The sequence below is a fragment of the Opisthocomus hoazin genome, chromosome 13 (assembly GCF_030867145.1).
Source record: "Opisthocomus hoazin isolate bOpiHoa1 chromosome 13, bOpiHoa1.hap1, whole genome shotgun sequence".
Classification (NCBI taxonomy): Eukaryota; Metazoa; Chordata; class Aves; order Opisthocomiformes; family Opisthocomidae; genus Opisthocomus; species Opisthocomus hoazin.
The window spans coordinates 23,812,039-23,825,183 of NC_134426.1; the positions used below are offsets into that span (position 1 = coordinate 23,812,039).

Consider the following 13,145-nt stretch of genomic DNA (forward strand, 5'->3'; position numbering starts at 1 on the left):
GGGAATCATTTTTCTATTGTTGGTCTTAGCTGACACCCAGCAGTTTTCCTTTGTTGAAGTGGAAGGGGAAGGCAGGAGCAGATACTGGTCACTAGGAATAGCTAAAGACATGTGCTGAAAAATGTTTCATCCAGGTTGTCTGGACTTTTTCTGTCTCCCTCTCATTCTCTAAGATGGCAGGAATTCAGTTTACTATCCACTCTTCTTCGACCATCGATCTCTTGCCCTGAGGGATGTTTGTGGTCTAGGAGCAGTAACTACACCTGCTTAAAATGCATTTTGTGAAATTAGCATAGAAGAGCACAAAGTGGCAGCCTTCATGTATTAATTCTTCCAGGTGTGCTAAGGAAATTACTGCCACTACTGCTGAATTAGTGGTAGAAGAAATGAGATATAACCCTTTTTGTCCAAGACAGTAGAAGGAATCCTTTGGCTTTTTATTCTGAAAACATCTGTGTGGATGTGGTCCTTCAAAGATTTCACAAGTAATTTCATGTGCAGGCAGAGCTGATAGTGCTTGTTTTACTGATATTAGCATCTCTGCGTGACAGCAGCTGTTTATACAAAAAATCACATACTTTTTGTGTTTTTGCCCAGAATTGAGAACTTGCCGGAGCACTGAATGGATTTTATATATGAGGTTTTAAGCAAATATAATTAAACTGTCATTTCCTGACAGCTCATATATGAGGCTGTTTGACCACAATGGACTCTGTGGTTTTGTAAACACGTTCAGAAACCCAAAGTTAACAACATCAGAAACTGCTGATTCAGTAAGTTGGGCAGCATTAGGTAGCTGTGGACTAATCCAGTAGTGCCTGAAGATATGGATTTAAATATTTAGTGAAAGGACGAGAAAGAATTCAGGATCACAACACCTGCTAAGAGGAAGTAAACTAGATATTTTAAAAAAAATTTATATTGTTCCTCTCCGCTGGTTTTTCACAACCAGAAATATTGTGCTAACACGTGTGAATGAGAAAGTACTTCTCAGTAGGAGCCAGTCCAGTTGTCGTGACTGTGACATTCTGTTGTACAGCTTTTCCTATTGTTTAACCTCATACACAGAAACAGACTTCCCAAGAAACCACTCTCTTTTGGAAAAATAAAAATATTTTGAAGTGTGTTTCGGATCACAGCTGGTAGAAAGGTTAAATCCTGCAGTATTAAAAGAAAATGAAGATATGTTGTGGACTCGGAAAGATGATGAATACTGGAGCAAAGATGTGAAATGTCATTTATGAGTAATCCGAGGAGGGGTGGAGAAGAAAAGGTAGATTTTGCTTGTAATATCAGACCTAGCAATGATTCTCAACTCCTCGCTCCAGTCATAAGCCCCAGCAACAACCTGACCTCATTTTGGGACAAAAATGTTACTTTCCCCTCCAACAACTTCTAGCCAAAAGAGAGCTGTAACACACACAGGGGTGCTCACAGTGTGGATAACGAGTGGGAGTGAGGAGAGTGCTCCAGAACATACCTACTCTGCAGTTTAGCAATGACTAAAGCTGTAATTGCTATTAGTTCAATAAGATTTTTGTCTTGATATCATTTCTTCAAAATATGGAATTCTTAATTAATTCTCTCATCTTTTTTCCTTGTAATACTGTCAGACTCTCATGGCCGGTAGCATTTTCTGTGGGGCAGTAATGAAGAAATCAGTAACAGATGTAGCTGATGTTGTGTATATAATTGGTGGCATATCCTCTTGTTCCTTCTAGGGCAAAGGTGAAGAAAGGTGTGAACATTTTCAGTGTAAGAGCCAGCAGCCCATACTTATGGGACATCAGAGAGAGCATGGATTATACTGGGAAATATGCACCAGCTGTTATTGTTTGCCAGAGGAAATCTGCTGCCTCTGAGAACAGGTAGGTCATTTCCAGCAGCCTAACTTTTAATAACTAGCAGTTGTTTTTCCTTTTCAAAGCTTTTTGCCATGGTTTTTAATAAGTTTTATTATAGTGCATAATGAAAATCATTTTGGAAAATCTGTGGCTCTCTTTGTTTTGTAGTGCATTGCTAATTCTACCACATACACTTTGAACAAAACCTTATTCAATCCTAATGCTCAAAGGAAGTTAAAACTAGCAGGAAATATTGCTTTCACAGAGTATTTAGAAGAACATGTTTTGTATCTTAGAATTCGGTTGTGACTAGTTTAATATCTTCAAATTATTTGCTGCCAGGCGTTATAGCAGGGAATAATTATAGGGTTGTTTGTGGTGGGGTTTTTTGGTTTGGGTTTTTTTCTGTTTTCCTTTGGTGTTTTTTTGTTTTGTTTTATTTTGTCCAGCAAAAACTAACATACACTCCTGGTATCAAACCCACATTTTTGTTGGTGGTATTTATATGAATTTTTAATCTGCAGAAGGGAATAGATTTCCCATTTTCCATTCCCATTGTGCAACAGCTTAGGACATTGCCCTGTCTTAAACACCCTTTGTCTAGCAGGTTGATGTACCTTTTCTGATCACAACTAATCGCAACTGATTGCTTTAATGAATATATTTTTATATCATTTGCTACTACTTGTTCATTGTTTCTGGAACTGTAGTTCAAGTGCATATTTACAAGGATATGACTGCCTGCATATGTGTTGTGTTTGGCATTGTTGCTAGAAAACTTGCCATATAACATGGAAGTTCTGTGCTGTGATTTACTGCTGAAATTTTACAAAATCTTATAGGCTTCAGGGATTTATTATGGGGTTTAGAATTTTTAAATAAATACTCTCTGAGCCTAATAACTAGGAAACTTTATGTCTTTGCAATCTGGATATATGAAAAAAGAGCAACGGAACAATTTGCCTTCATAATCATGACATAAATCACTTTCTTCTTATAACCCAAATTCTACACAATTTTTCTGCTACAGTATCCTGAATTTTCTCATCTAAACCACATATTGTCTCGTACCTGACTGAATTTTATTGGTCAAAGAAGAAATGTGTTTATATGCCAAGGTCAGAGCTTCCTACTGTCTAGCACAATCTGTCAGACAGATTCTTTAAAATCCCAGTTCAAAGCTATTTGAAGACAGTGTGAATATTTCCATTGACTGGAATGGGCTTTGGATCAGAATCAAAGATTATTTCAGTGATGAGTTTTCCATCACAATTTATCTTGTTGGGTCCATGCAGTGCATTTGCCTGATTTCTTTTCCTCATCAGGAAAATATAGTGCAACCTCATGGGTGAAATGAAGCTTGGCAACTTCTTCCCCTTCACTATTCATCATTCAGTGGCAAGCCTTCAAAGTGACCCCTTGTACACGCACACAAAAAATTATTACGTCGCTTTGCATGCAGTGGTTGTGGATTCTGAGTACTTTAACATGCTGAGTATAAGCATCACTGCACGTTTATTAGAAGATCCTTGAGCTCATATACATATTAGATTTTACTGGAAAGACGATTAAGTTAAGACAAAGTGTATGTGTAACTCTCATATAACTTCTGGTTTGACTATTCCGTCTGGAGTTCCCAGTGAGATTTCGTGGTTTTCTCAATTTTGAGAACTTCTCCCTGACTGTTTGTAAACAAACGTAAAATGTTTGCAATATATTATAATGTTTTCCTCCTTAAATTTAACCATATCTGTTTTGCTATTCATTTTAAGAAGTAAGATTAAGAATTATATGGGGAAAGAGAGCGTGCTCAACGTTTTTGGGGGAATGTTCTATTCCTTCTCTAGACATGTTTGATGTCACTAAATATGCACAATGGATAAGCACTAAATAGCGATGTGTCTTACCAAATTATTTGCCTCCATAGTTCATTTAGAAATTTGATAAAGTCTATTTGCATAGTGTTTAACTACTCTTTAAAAATCAGAGATCTGATCACATGAATGCAAAGGTGGCAATGTGAATTAACTAAAGATTCACTACCTTTGTGTTTCTGGTAGTTTTACATGGATCAGAAAATAGCATTAATAAAGCTAATTTACTTGTAACAGGTGTAATTTCACAGATTAAGGAGACACTTGTGCAAGTGACAAACTTAACCAGGATGCCTGAGCATTTCTTTATCAAAGTTTGCAATATATCAGTCATTTTATTTGGAGAGGTTTTGGCACCGAAAGCTTATCGTAACAGGATTAACATATAAATATTATCACAGCCAGCAGGGTGTTTTAGAATTAATATTAACAGCAAATATTATGAGTCTGTATGAGAATAACTAATTAAGCCCATCTGCCAAATATGATTTGAAGTTCTCAGTGCCTTGCTTATTATGGGCTTGTGACAGTATTCCAGATTAATGGTGCAGCAATTACAAAGTTCTCCCCAATTCTTCTGATTTCATTCTCGGGCAATAATAATTTTGAAACACTCCAAATCCTGACCCATGAGATTATTACGTGGGTTTACTACTTGTAGCATCTGTACAGCATTTCTGTTATTCTCTGAGAAGCATCTATCTTCCATTCCGCTATTGTCATGTAGAAGACCAAAAAACCAAATGGAAAATCGTGTCATGGGAATTTACCAGTGGCTCAGAAATGTGACTTGGGCAACACTTTAACACTGATAGAATCAGGGATACGGGTCGTAATATGTGCCATCCTTTACTTATTTCCTTTGGAAGCTGGCTGATCTTTCCTCTTCTTGATTCCTCACGTAATGAGGTGAATAGAATAAAAAGATGAGATAAGGAAGTACTGCATTTTCGGAATGTTTTCTTGGGTTAGTGCTGTTTCTCATCGTACCTGAAATTAAGAATCTCTGCTGTGCTAGTGATGATTGAGAAGAAGAATACCCGAAAGTGGATCTGGATTCCTGTCTGTTCTTCTTCTGTGTTTCCTGTTGGTCTGAAAGCATGTCAGGTGGGATGAGTTTGGAAAATTATTGAGGTGGCTAAAAGTGCAGACTTACTGGAGTTTCCTTGTCTGCAAAACGCGGTTGATATCACTTTCCTGTATCCATAGCTGCTACAGAGACCTTAAGCAAGATGTGGTGGTAGAATACTAATGGGTGTCATGATCCTCTTAAAATATTTTATTCATGTTTAGTTTTTTGGATACAAATGTTTGTTATTCCATTGGAGAATACATTATTGTTCTTTGTGCTTATGACAGGAGTGAGGCCATCAATCCAAGTGCATGCAAAATAATTATAGACAAAACTTCGCCATCTCTGAGTAGAACCTTAAGGTCTAAATATGACTGTTCACTGCCGTATCTCCAAATGTATTTGAATTATATCATGGATAAGCTTTGCTCAGCAATTTCCTTTTCCTACACTTGTTGTTGGAAATGTTACAAAGATAACACATCTTTTGATACTTTCCTGTTTGCACTTTTGGGCTACAGTTCTATAGCACTGAAGGAGTTATTGGCTTACACTGTCTGAAACCAGATGCTTGTTCTCCTATTAGCAGAGAAACTTCTTTTCATTTTGAACTAGAAGTGACTGAATCAGTCTGTGATAATATAGGCACAGTAAGACACAACAACAGTATTTTCTGGGCTATATCCCTCATTTGTTCCTCTGTGTCTCATTTTTTTGTGATACCATATTTCAATGCTTAATTTTCTTAACACTTCTATAATACAAGAAATTAACTCGATATTAGATAATAACGGGGACAGGAAAATGTATGGCAGCATTGCCTTTGATTTTCCTATGCAACGCTTCATTTTTATTATATTTATACCATTATCCTTGTGCCCTATATTTCACATTTTTACAATCTGGTTATTTAACATTTAGTTTTCGTGTAGTAACAGCAGTCAGCTATTGCCTCATTCTCTTACTTGTTGCATCTGCCAGTACATTTGATAGACTCTCAAGAGTGCTATAATCCTAAAATGCTTCTGAAGCAACAAAAGCAACAAATTTGACATAAATAACAGCCTAATAGCCACAATAATTACATTATGTCTCTTGCTGGTGTTCATCAAAATACTTCATAACAGTAGTTTTATGTTTTAGATAACCATTAGTTTTTTTTCCTTGCTATTCGTGTGCTCATATTACTTTATCAACTAGAGGTATATTATTGCTTGACAAGAAAATTTTCTGCTCAATGGAATTAGAGATAAGATGTATGATGAAGCAAAAATAATTTTCAGTGTATTTTGTCCCATCGCATCTTGTGTGAATCACATGAGCTTCAGTTTGTCGTGATGAAACAAAAGCAAGAATAAGCCTGTAGAAATCATACATGCTTTCAGATGGGATATACCTAAGTATGGTATTAAAAAAGCTGGATGGGCAGAGTGGGTGAAGGTATGGCTTAGGCTCTGTGTTTGGGTATTTTTATGGCAACCCAAGACTTATTTGATTATTTTTTTCTTCAAAAGGTGAAGTGATATGTGAATTCTGAGCAAAAAAGATTTCCCCTGTTGTTTTTTAATAATGTTTTTCTTATGGGGTGGGCTATCTTTTATGTGGCTCCAAAATTACTTTCTGAGAATAAAGGTTCAGCCCTAAAAAACTGACTATGCACTCGGCATCACTGATGCTGTTATAATAGGTTGATACGTATTATTGGGAAGATGTAGTATGTTAATTGTATTCTGAAATACCAGAGTTTAATTCCATTTATACTTTCTAGGCATATCAGTGATGATTAGCTGTAAATGTATTTATCCTGAGTAGCTTTAGAGTTTCATACTGTGTACCATTTGGGTTTTCTTTTTACCTTCCTATGTTGTTTGAAACCTCTAGGCTTCTATGAGCCTCTATGTTGTGATGATGTGAAAGTACATCTCACAAGTCATGTTTACATTCCACTGTTTGAAAGCAATTAGTCACAAACTTCTATTTTTCATTTTAAAACTTCAACGTGCCCTCTGAAAGAGAACCCTTTGAGATGCTGAGGCAAAATAAATTTGTATGAACCAAGCCTCAGTGCATCATTCTTTTACATGCTGACCCACTTCTTTCATTTCTCAAAAAGAAAATTATTTTATTTATCAAGAAATGTATAATCTCTCTTGAAATCATCCTACTTAATGCTAATATACTAGAAAAAAGTTTTATGGTTATCATTCTGAGGCAAATCAAAAGAGAAGAGATGAAATATTAACCAACAACTACTAGATAAAGGCGTTATTAGCCAACTTTTTTCACCTATATGTTTAAAAGACACCTATTCATTTGAAAACAAAAAGATTCCAGGAAAGCACTTCAAAGGCATGCAGATAGTCTTCTGGTGTCTTAGAGGTGGACTCTGTTCCCATATCACTGACATTTACGTGTAGGAGATACCACAGGGCAATTCAGCTGTCGTTTGGAAGAAGATGATTCGCTTTAATCTCAGCTGGATTTTAGGGTTCTGCATAGAGAGCAAGGCTGTTCCTGTGTTCTTTTGTTTGTGAGCATAATGCTATTGGAAACGGGAAAAGTGACAATTAGCATTGAATTGCTGATGCCGTCTTTTGAAGCAGTTCAAAAAAAATAAAATATAATTCCCTCATTTGGGGATTATCCTTTTCAAGTATTAATGTACAGTTATACAGCATTTACCATCTCCCAACAGCTTGCAGTTGGTGATATTCGGAGCTACATAATTGCTGTGTGCATATCATGTCAAGGAAAGCAGTCAACTTGGAAAGGTAACTTGACGTGACTGAATAGTTAGCAATAGGACTGCATAGTCAGGAAAATAAAGGAGATTCAGTAGTGCCTGTACCTTTCTATGCCACTATGCTATCCCTCCATCACCTGTAGGATTTTTTTGTGCTGCATGGGAGAAAGTCGGACACCACCTCTTTGGAAGCGTGTGAGAACAGCAAGGAGATATTTATAAGGGTTTTTATTCTAATTTGTGTCAAGTGCAAAGAATAAAAATATACCAAAAAGTTTTAGGGCAGAGGCAGGATTTACTGCAGTCCAACTGATTGTTGCTGTCTATGGTTTTAGCAATGCAGGGTGAAGAATATAATTTAAAATAGTGCTTCATGTTTCCAGAATATCTTGATATGTTGACTGTTTTCTCCTGATCGTTACCACTCCTGTCCTAGCTAAAAGTAACTGAAAAGAGTAGTTGAAGCTTTAGTTACATAGCTACTTTAGTCTGGCACATACTGCACTCTTTGCTGCTAGAGGCTGCAGTTGGGTCGAAAGAGCTCAGGGACAGAGGGGCCACCTTTTTCGGTGGCAGCCCAGAGCCTGCAGTCTTTCTAGGACAAGTTCTTGAAGCTGAGACTTGGGATCACTGTCATAGTTATGCCAGCTCACTACAAACCCCAGGGAGAACTGGGGTTATCAACTGTCAGCTCTCATTGCCTGTGCAGCAATAATCATACAGATTATGAGAAAATACAGTAAACTGATCAAAGATGTCATGTCAGTTTGAGAGGCTTTTGTACTAGGTCCAATTTGTCTTGGAATCTGTGGTCATTTTCTAGCACATTGTTACATTTGACTCTGGTTTTGTGACAGTCTATCCCAGGTGTAAAATAAGCACAACAAATAACTGCAGACAGTAGTGACTGCAGACTGGCATCCTGATGGCCTAACTAGTCACAGGCCAGTGGCCATTCACTGACTGTCCACCATCTTCAGCAGGGATGCGCCTCTTCCAACTCTTCCGTCCGATCCAGGCTGTCCACCTCTCTATATCTGGAAACCCTGGGAAGAAATTCTGTATCCTCTACAATGTCACAGCAGAAAACCTGAGAAAGTGCTTCTTAATTTGAGTTGGACCAGTTCCCCGTTTCACATATGCTAGCATCAGGATAACCTCTCCCAACTTGTTTCAGCTGTGACCCCCAGGGCAGAGCTTTGAACAGAAGGAATTTTAGCTGCAGGAAATGTGCTTGTGAGGAGGGATGAACTTAATTTCCTGCCCTAGCTCATGTGAAAGCAGAGGGTTTTTATCCCCTTTGTATTTTTGGATTAAATGTTATTGATTTTTATTTTATATACAAAAGTAATCACAGAAAGCAAAGATCCAAACATTACTATATAGGTGAGGTTACTTAACGATACCAAAATTGAATGCGTAACAGGTACTCAGTGTTCCTTTGTTCATGAGCTTAGCTAGGAATTTGAGAAATGGTGTGCTGTCTTCATCAACAGTTACTGCGATAGCTCAAATGGTGGAGGTTTGTTGAATGAAGCTGAGAAGTCCTGGGTGAAATTCTGATGATTCCTGTACTCACGTAACTACAGACTATATTATAATGCTTACTGGGGAGAAGGCAGAGTTACATTTATGGCATTTCAAGAAGTTCTCAAGACACAAAGTTGTCTATGATGTGCTGGTAATTAGGCTCGTTTACTTTGATATATAGTACCTTCTATAAAATTAGGTTCTATAGCACAGTGATGCGCATGACTTTGCTAAAATGCCAGAAGTTGTCTAGAGGGAGTCTTCTGAAGATACTGTAATTGTTCAGATTAAATGTTCTGCCTCTGTAAAATCTGCAAACAATAAATACTGCTTGGTGTTTAATCTCATTTCATTGAAAGTTCTTGGCATGCAGAACTGCGAATCAAATAATTTGAGGGAAACAGTCTAAGCCTAAGGAATTTGCTGACAGAACTCAGTTACAGAGAAGGCAGATCATTCGCAGATACGTTGGGTTTTGTCCTCTCTTCCTTCCTTAGTGATATGCAGGTGTTTTATGGTTATTTCTGCCACCTCCCTTATAAAGGAGATGCCCTTCTTCCTGTATGGTGTTGACATAGCTAAAGGACTTTTCCAACAGTCTGAATAACCTCATGCGTATTTACTATCTTTATTTTTAGCTTGGTATTATCTAGTGTGATAAATATAATTTTAAACTTGAGGAGGAATGATTTCCCTGAAGAACATTAAGGATTAATCATCATCATGCTTACTCTGTGTTTGCAGTACCATAGTCCTTAAACCTTTGGTAGCCCCAAGGCTCAAAAGAACACTTCCAGTGAGACAAAACCAGTTTGCTACCTATTACAAAAGAGACAGCAAGTGAGTAATCTCCTGTCTATTAAAATTCTAATATTAAATGCAGAAGTGTGTCTTGTGAAAGTATCTCTAATGGTGCTGTTGATTTTCTTTTCCTTGGAGGAAATCTTGTAAGAAGTAATACTAATTACTCAGAGAGTTGGAAAGTGAGTGAATGACTTAAAATGTAAGCTGAGGCTGAAAATATGCCTGTTGCTGTTGAGACATGAAGATTTCCATTTTTTTGATAAAAAATAGTCATTAAATGGAGCTATCACGTATAAGTCAACATAGAGTGGAGTGGATCAGAAGGTTAACAGAATTATGTAATACAATCTAGCATCCAAATAAATCATAAAGCTAATCCTAAGTAAATTCCAACTGTAAGTACAAGGATGAAGTTCGCTGGGCATTGGAGTTATTTTATGGCTTCAGATCTTAATGTACAGATTTAGTGATGACATGAACAAGCTAGGATTGCAATATCAAAGATCCATGGATGGTTTATGTGAACCGATGATGCAGATATAACTCATCCTCTAATTAATTCACCTTGGTCAACTCTTGGCATTTTAATCGCCTCTGTGGGGTAAGATAGGGCTGCTGCCCCAGCTTGATAGAGGCACAGTGAGGACATAGGCTTAACTTTAAGGATGGTTCTGACACTAATACATGACATCACCTATCAGGGTTTACGAGCAGGCAGTGAAATGGAGTTACGTAGGTAGGCTTAGGATGAGCTCCATAGAAGTCGATATGCTGAGCAGGGAGCTGCTCTGACCTAACCCCTAAGATAATGCAAAAGTCAGTGGTGCATTGTTTTATGACCCCCTGTAACTGCACAAGCCTTAATAACTTGTCCTGGGTCACGTGGGAGTGTGGCAGAGCAGGAGTTAGACAGAGATCTTCTCCTCGTGTGTCAGCTAGTCACATGAGGGTCAACTTGCACCACAGGTGGCTTTCTTTTTTTCTACTGAGGAAAAGCCTTCCCTCCCAGGAGCTTATATAGAGTTCTCTGGAACTGGTAGTGTGTCTTAAACCCCTTTTTGAAGAGTTTCTGTTGATTTCCGTACCAATCAAAGAAATTGGGCTTTGTTAGTACAGCAGGATGCCTTGTCTTTGTGAACATCATTGATTCCACCATACATACACACACGTGTGAAAATCAGCAACAGAACAGAAAATGTAAGATTCTATAGGCAGAGCTGACTGTGATCACTGGACACTTTGTTTTATGTGAAAGGAGTGTGTAATGTGATTCATTCCTCCCCCTGCATGGTAATCTGCAACAACAAGCAATACTTTCACCTCTGCCAACACATTTCATCTTCTGCAAATGTTTTGCAGCCTAAGGTGTAATCTGGAGTATAATTTTTTAGTGTTATATAGAGCTGTTTTAATGTTCAATGCACTTTCAGTTTGGACCTCTGTTAAAATCTGAATCAATTTGAAATCCATCCTCGTTGTGTAAGTTTATGAATCATGTGTTTTATGTATGATAGCTTGATACAAAATTGAGCATAGGAATGCGTAGAAGAGATGTTACATAAGAAGTTAGATAAAACTGTGTTTCAGAGTGTGTAGGCGTGGGGAATCAGGCTATATCTTCTATGGCAAGCAAGGGAGCCAGGAAGACTGGCTTGTTGCATGATTCTTTGGAAAGGTACAGGAATCATTATACGGTACATTTCTGTTTGTTAGTCAGAAACCCTGAGATCTTTTCTGTGAAAGCAGTATAAATATGACTTCATATTAGGTACACTTTAAAATTTGACTGACAGCTCTGCTGTTTTGCCTTTGGTACAAGACCAGCCTAGGCTGGTCACAATGCAAAGTCACATCCCACTAGCGAATGCAACCAGCTGATAAAGAGCCTGTCTACCACTTAATCACTCTGCAGTCACGTTGACGACACAACACAGAGGAAGGGATCAGTTGGCTGTGATGTCTCTGTGGCTGAAATTCATTGTCAGGGTGGTAGCCGAGGGATTGCCTGCACGTATGTAAATGTGTTAATGTTATTCTTAGTTTCAGGGATTACCTGAAGCTAATATTCAAACGTGCAATTAGCTGGGTGAATGACTGCTATCTGCATCCTTTCTTGACATAATTTTTTCTCTGGCATTTTGCAGGAACGCATGCCCGCCTTTTCCTTAGCTTTAGCTGAAATACTTTTAGAATACCTTCGATGTTGACAAGATATTATCTTTTTTTGAAGTCTGTATTCACTGGAAGCTTTCCTAAATCCTAGTTTTGTGAACTTCAACATGAGGACTGTGGAAAAGGCTAGCTGTTCAATTTATACTGCTGAAAGTGAGACTATATTACTTTCATCTTCTATTTCTTACACTGCCTTTCTAAATCAACTGTAAAATCAATCGCAAAGCATCTGTTTCTGATATTTGTATAATTCCTGCTTCATCTATACCTTAATGCACCAGAGTCTCCATAGGTTTGTTCGTAGTAACATGGACAAGTACAGATGTGGTCTTATCCCATATTAAAGATGAAGGCCATCATACCAAGAGACCAAGAAATATATTTCTGTGTGGCACAGAGTAGTGCCATGTGAAGATAAATGGGGCAGCCTGACTGCGACGCAGTGCCACACGCTCTTGCAGCAAGCCCTGGTCACAGGGTGAGCAGCGTCTTAGAAAATAGGACTGTATCGTATGATACATGGCATATCCCTGAGAGCTCAGAAGAATGTAAAGGGCTGAGTGGAACTTCTTCATTTTCAGTTTATTTGAATCTTACATTTAATTTTATACTAGAAAGAAAATAATTAGCCTGAATAATTTGCAATCCAATTAATCTATTCCTAAGTGGCAAATATTGTACCTGGAAACAAATAGATTATGAAGTGTTTCCTCTGAGATGCATTTTCCTGTTAATTGTTGAAGCAATTAATTTCCTTACAGATACATGCAGATCTTTGTGTGAAGTAGTTAAGGCAAATAAAGCAAAAGGCATAGAAGAGAACAAAAGACTATAATAAAATATTAACATTACACAGAATTAATAAATACAATGTATGCACAATGTGTTACATATGTTGTACATACATTGTGCATTTGTCAACATCCCTAACAGAGAAGCTTTGAAAAGTTGCAGAAATTAGGACATCTTAGAATTAATCTTTCATGCATATTCATTAGAAACACTTTTACTTAAATGAACACATGGTACTTTTTCCATAGGATTATGGGCAAAGAAGAATTTGGCAGACAAACCCTGACAAGTCTCTATAGGATGCGTTTTCAAAA

The 13,145-nt window shown here is 37.6% G+C and overlaps 1 protein-coding gene across 3 annotated transcripts in view; it reads left to right on the forward strand.

Moving 5' to 3' along the window:
* TMEM132D (transmembrane protein 132D) overlaps nucleotides 1-13,145 on the forward strand; it is a 278,578-nt gene that overhangs the window by 112,512 nt on the left and 152,921 nt on the right. For all 3 annotated transcript variants that reach the window (XM_009932514.2, XM_075434923.1, XM_075434922.1), the window contains one exon: nucleotides 1,722-1,868. In XM_009932514.2, coding sequence (XP_009930816.1) covers nucleotides 1,722-1,868 — 147 coding nt within the window. The remainder of the gene's footprint in view (nucleotides 1-1,721; nucleotides 1,869-13,145) is intronic.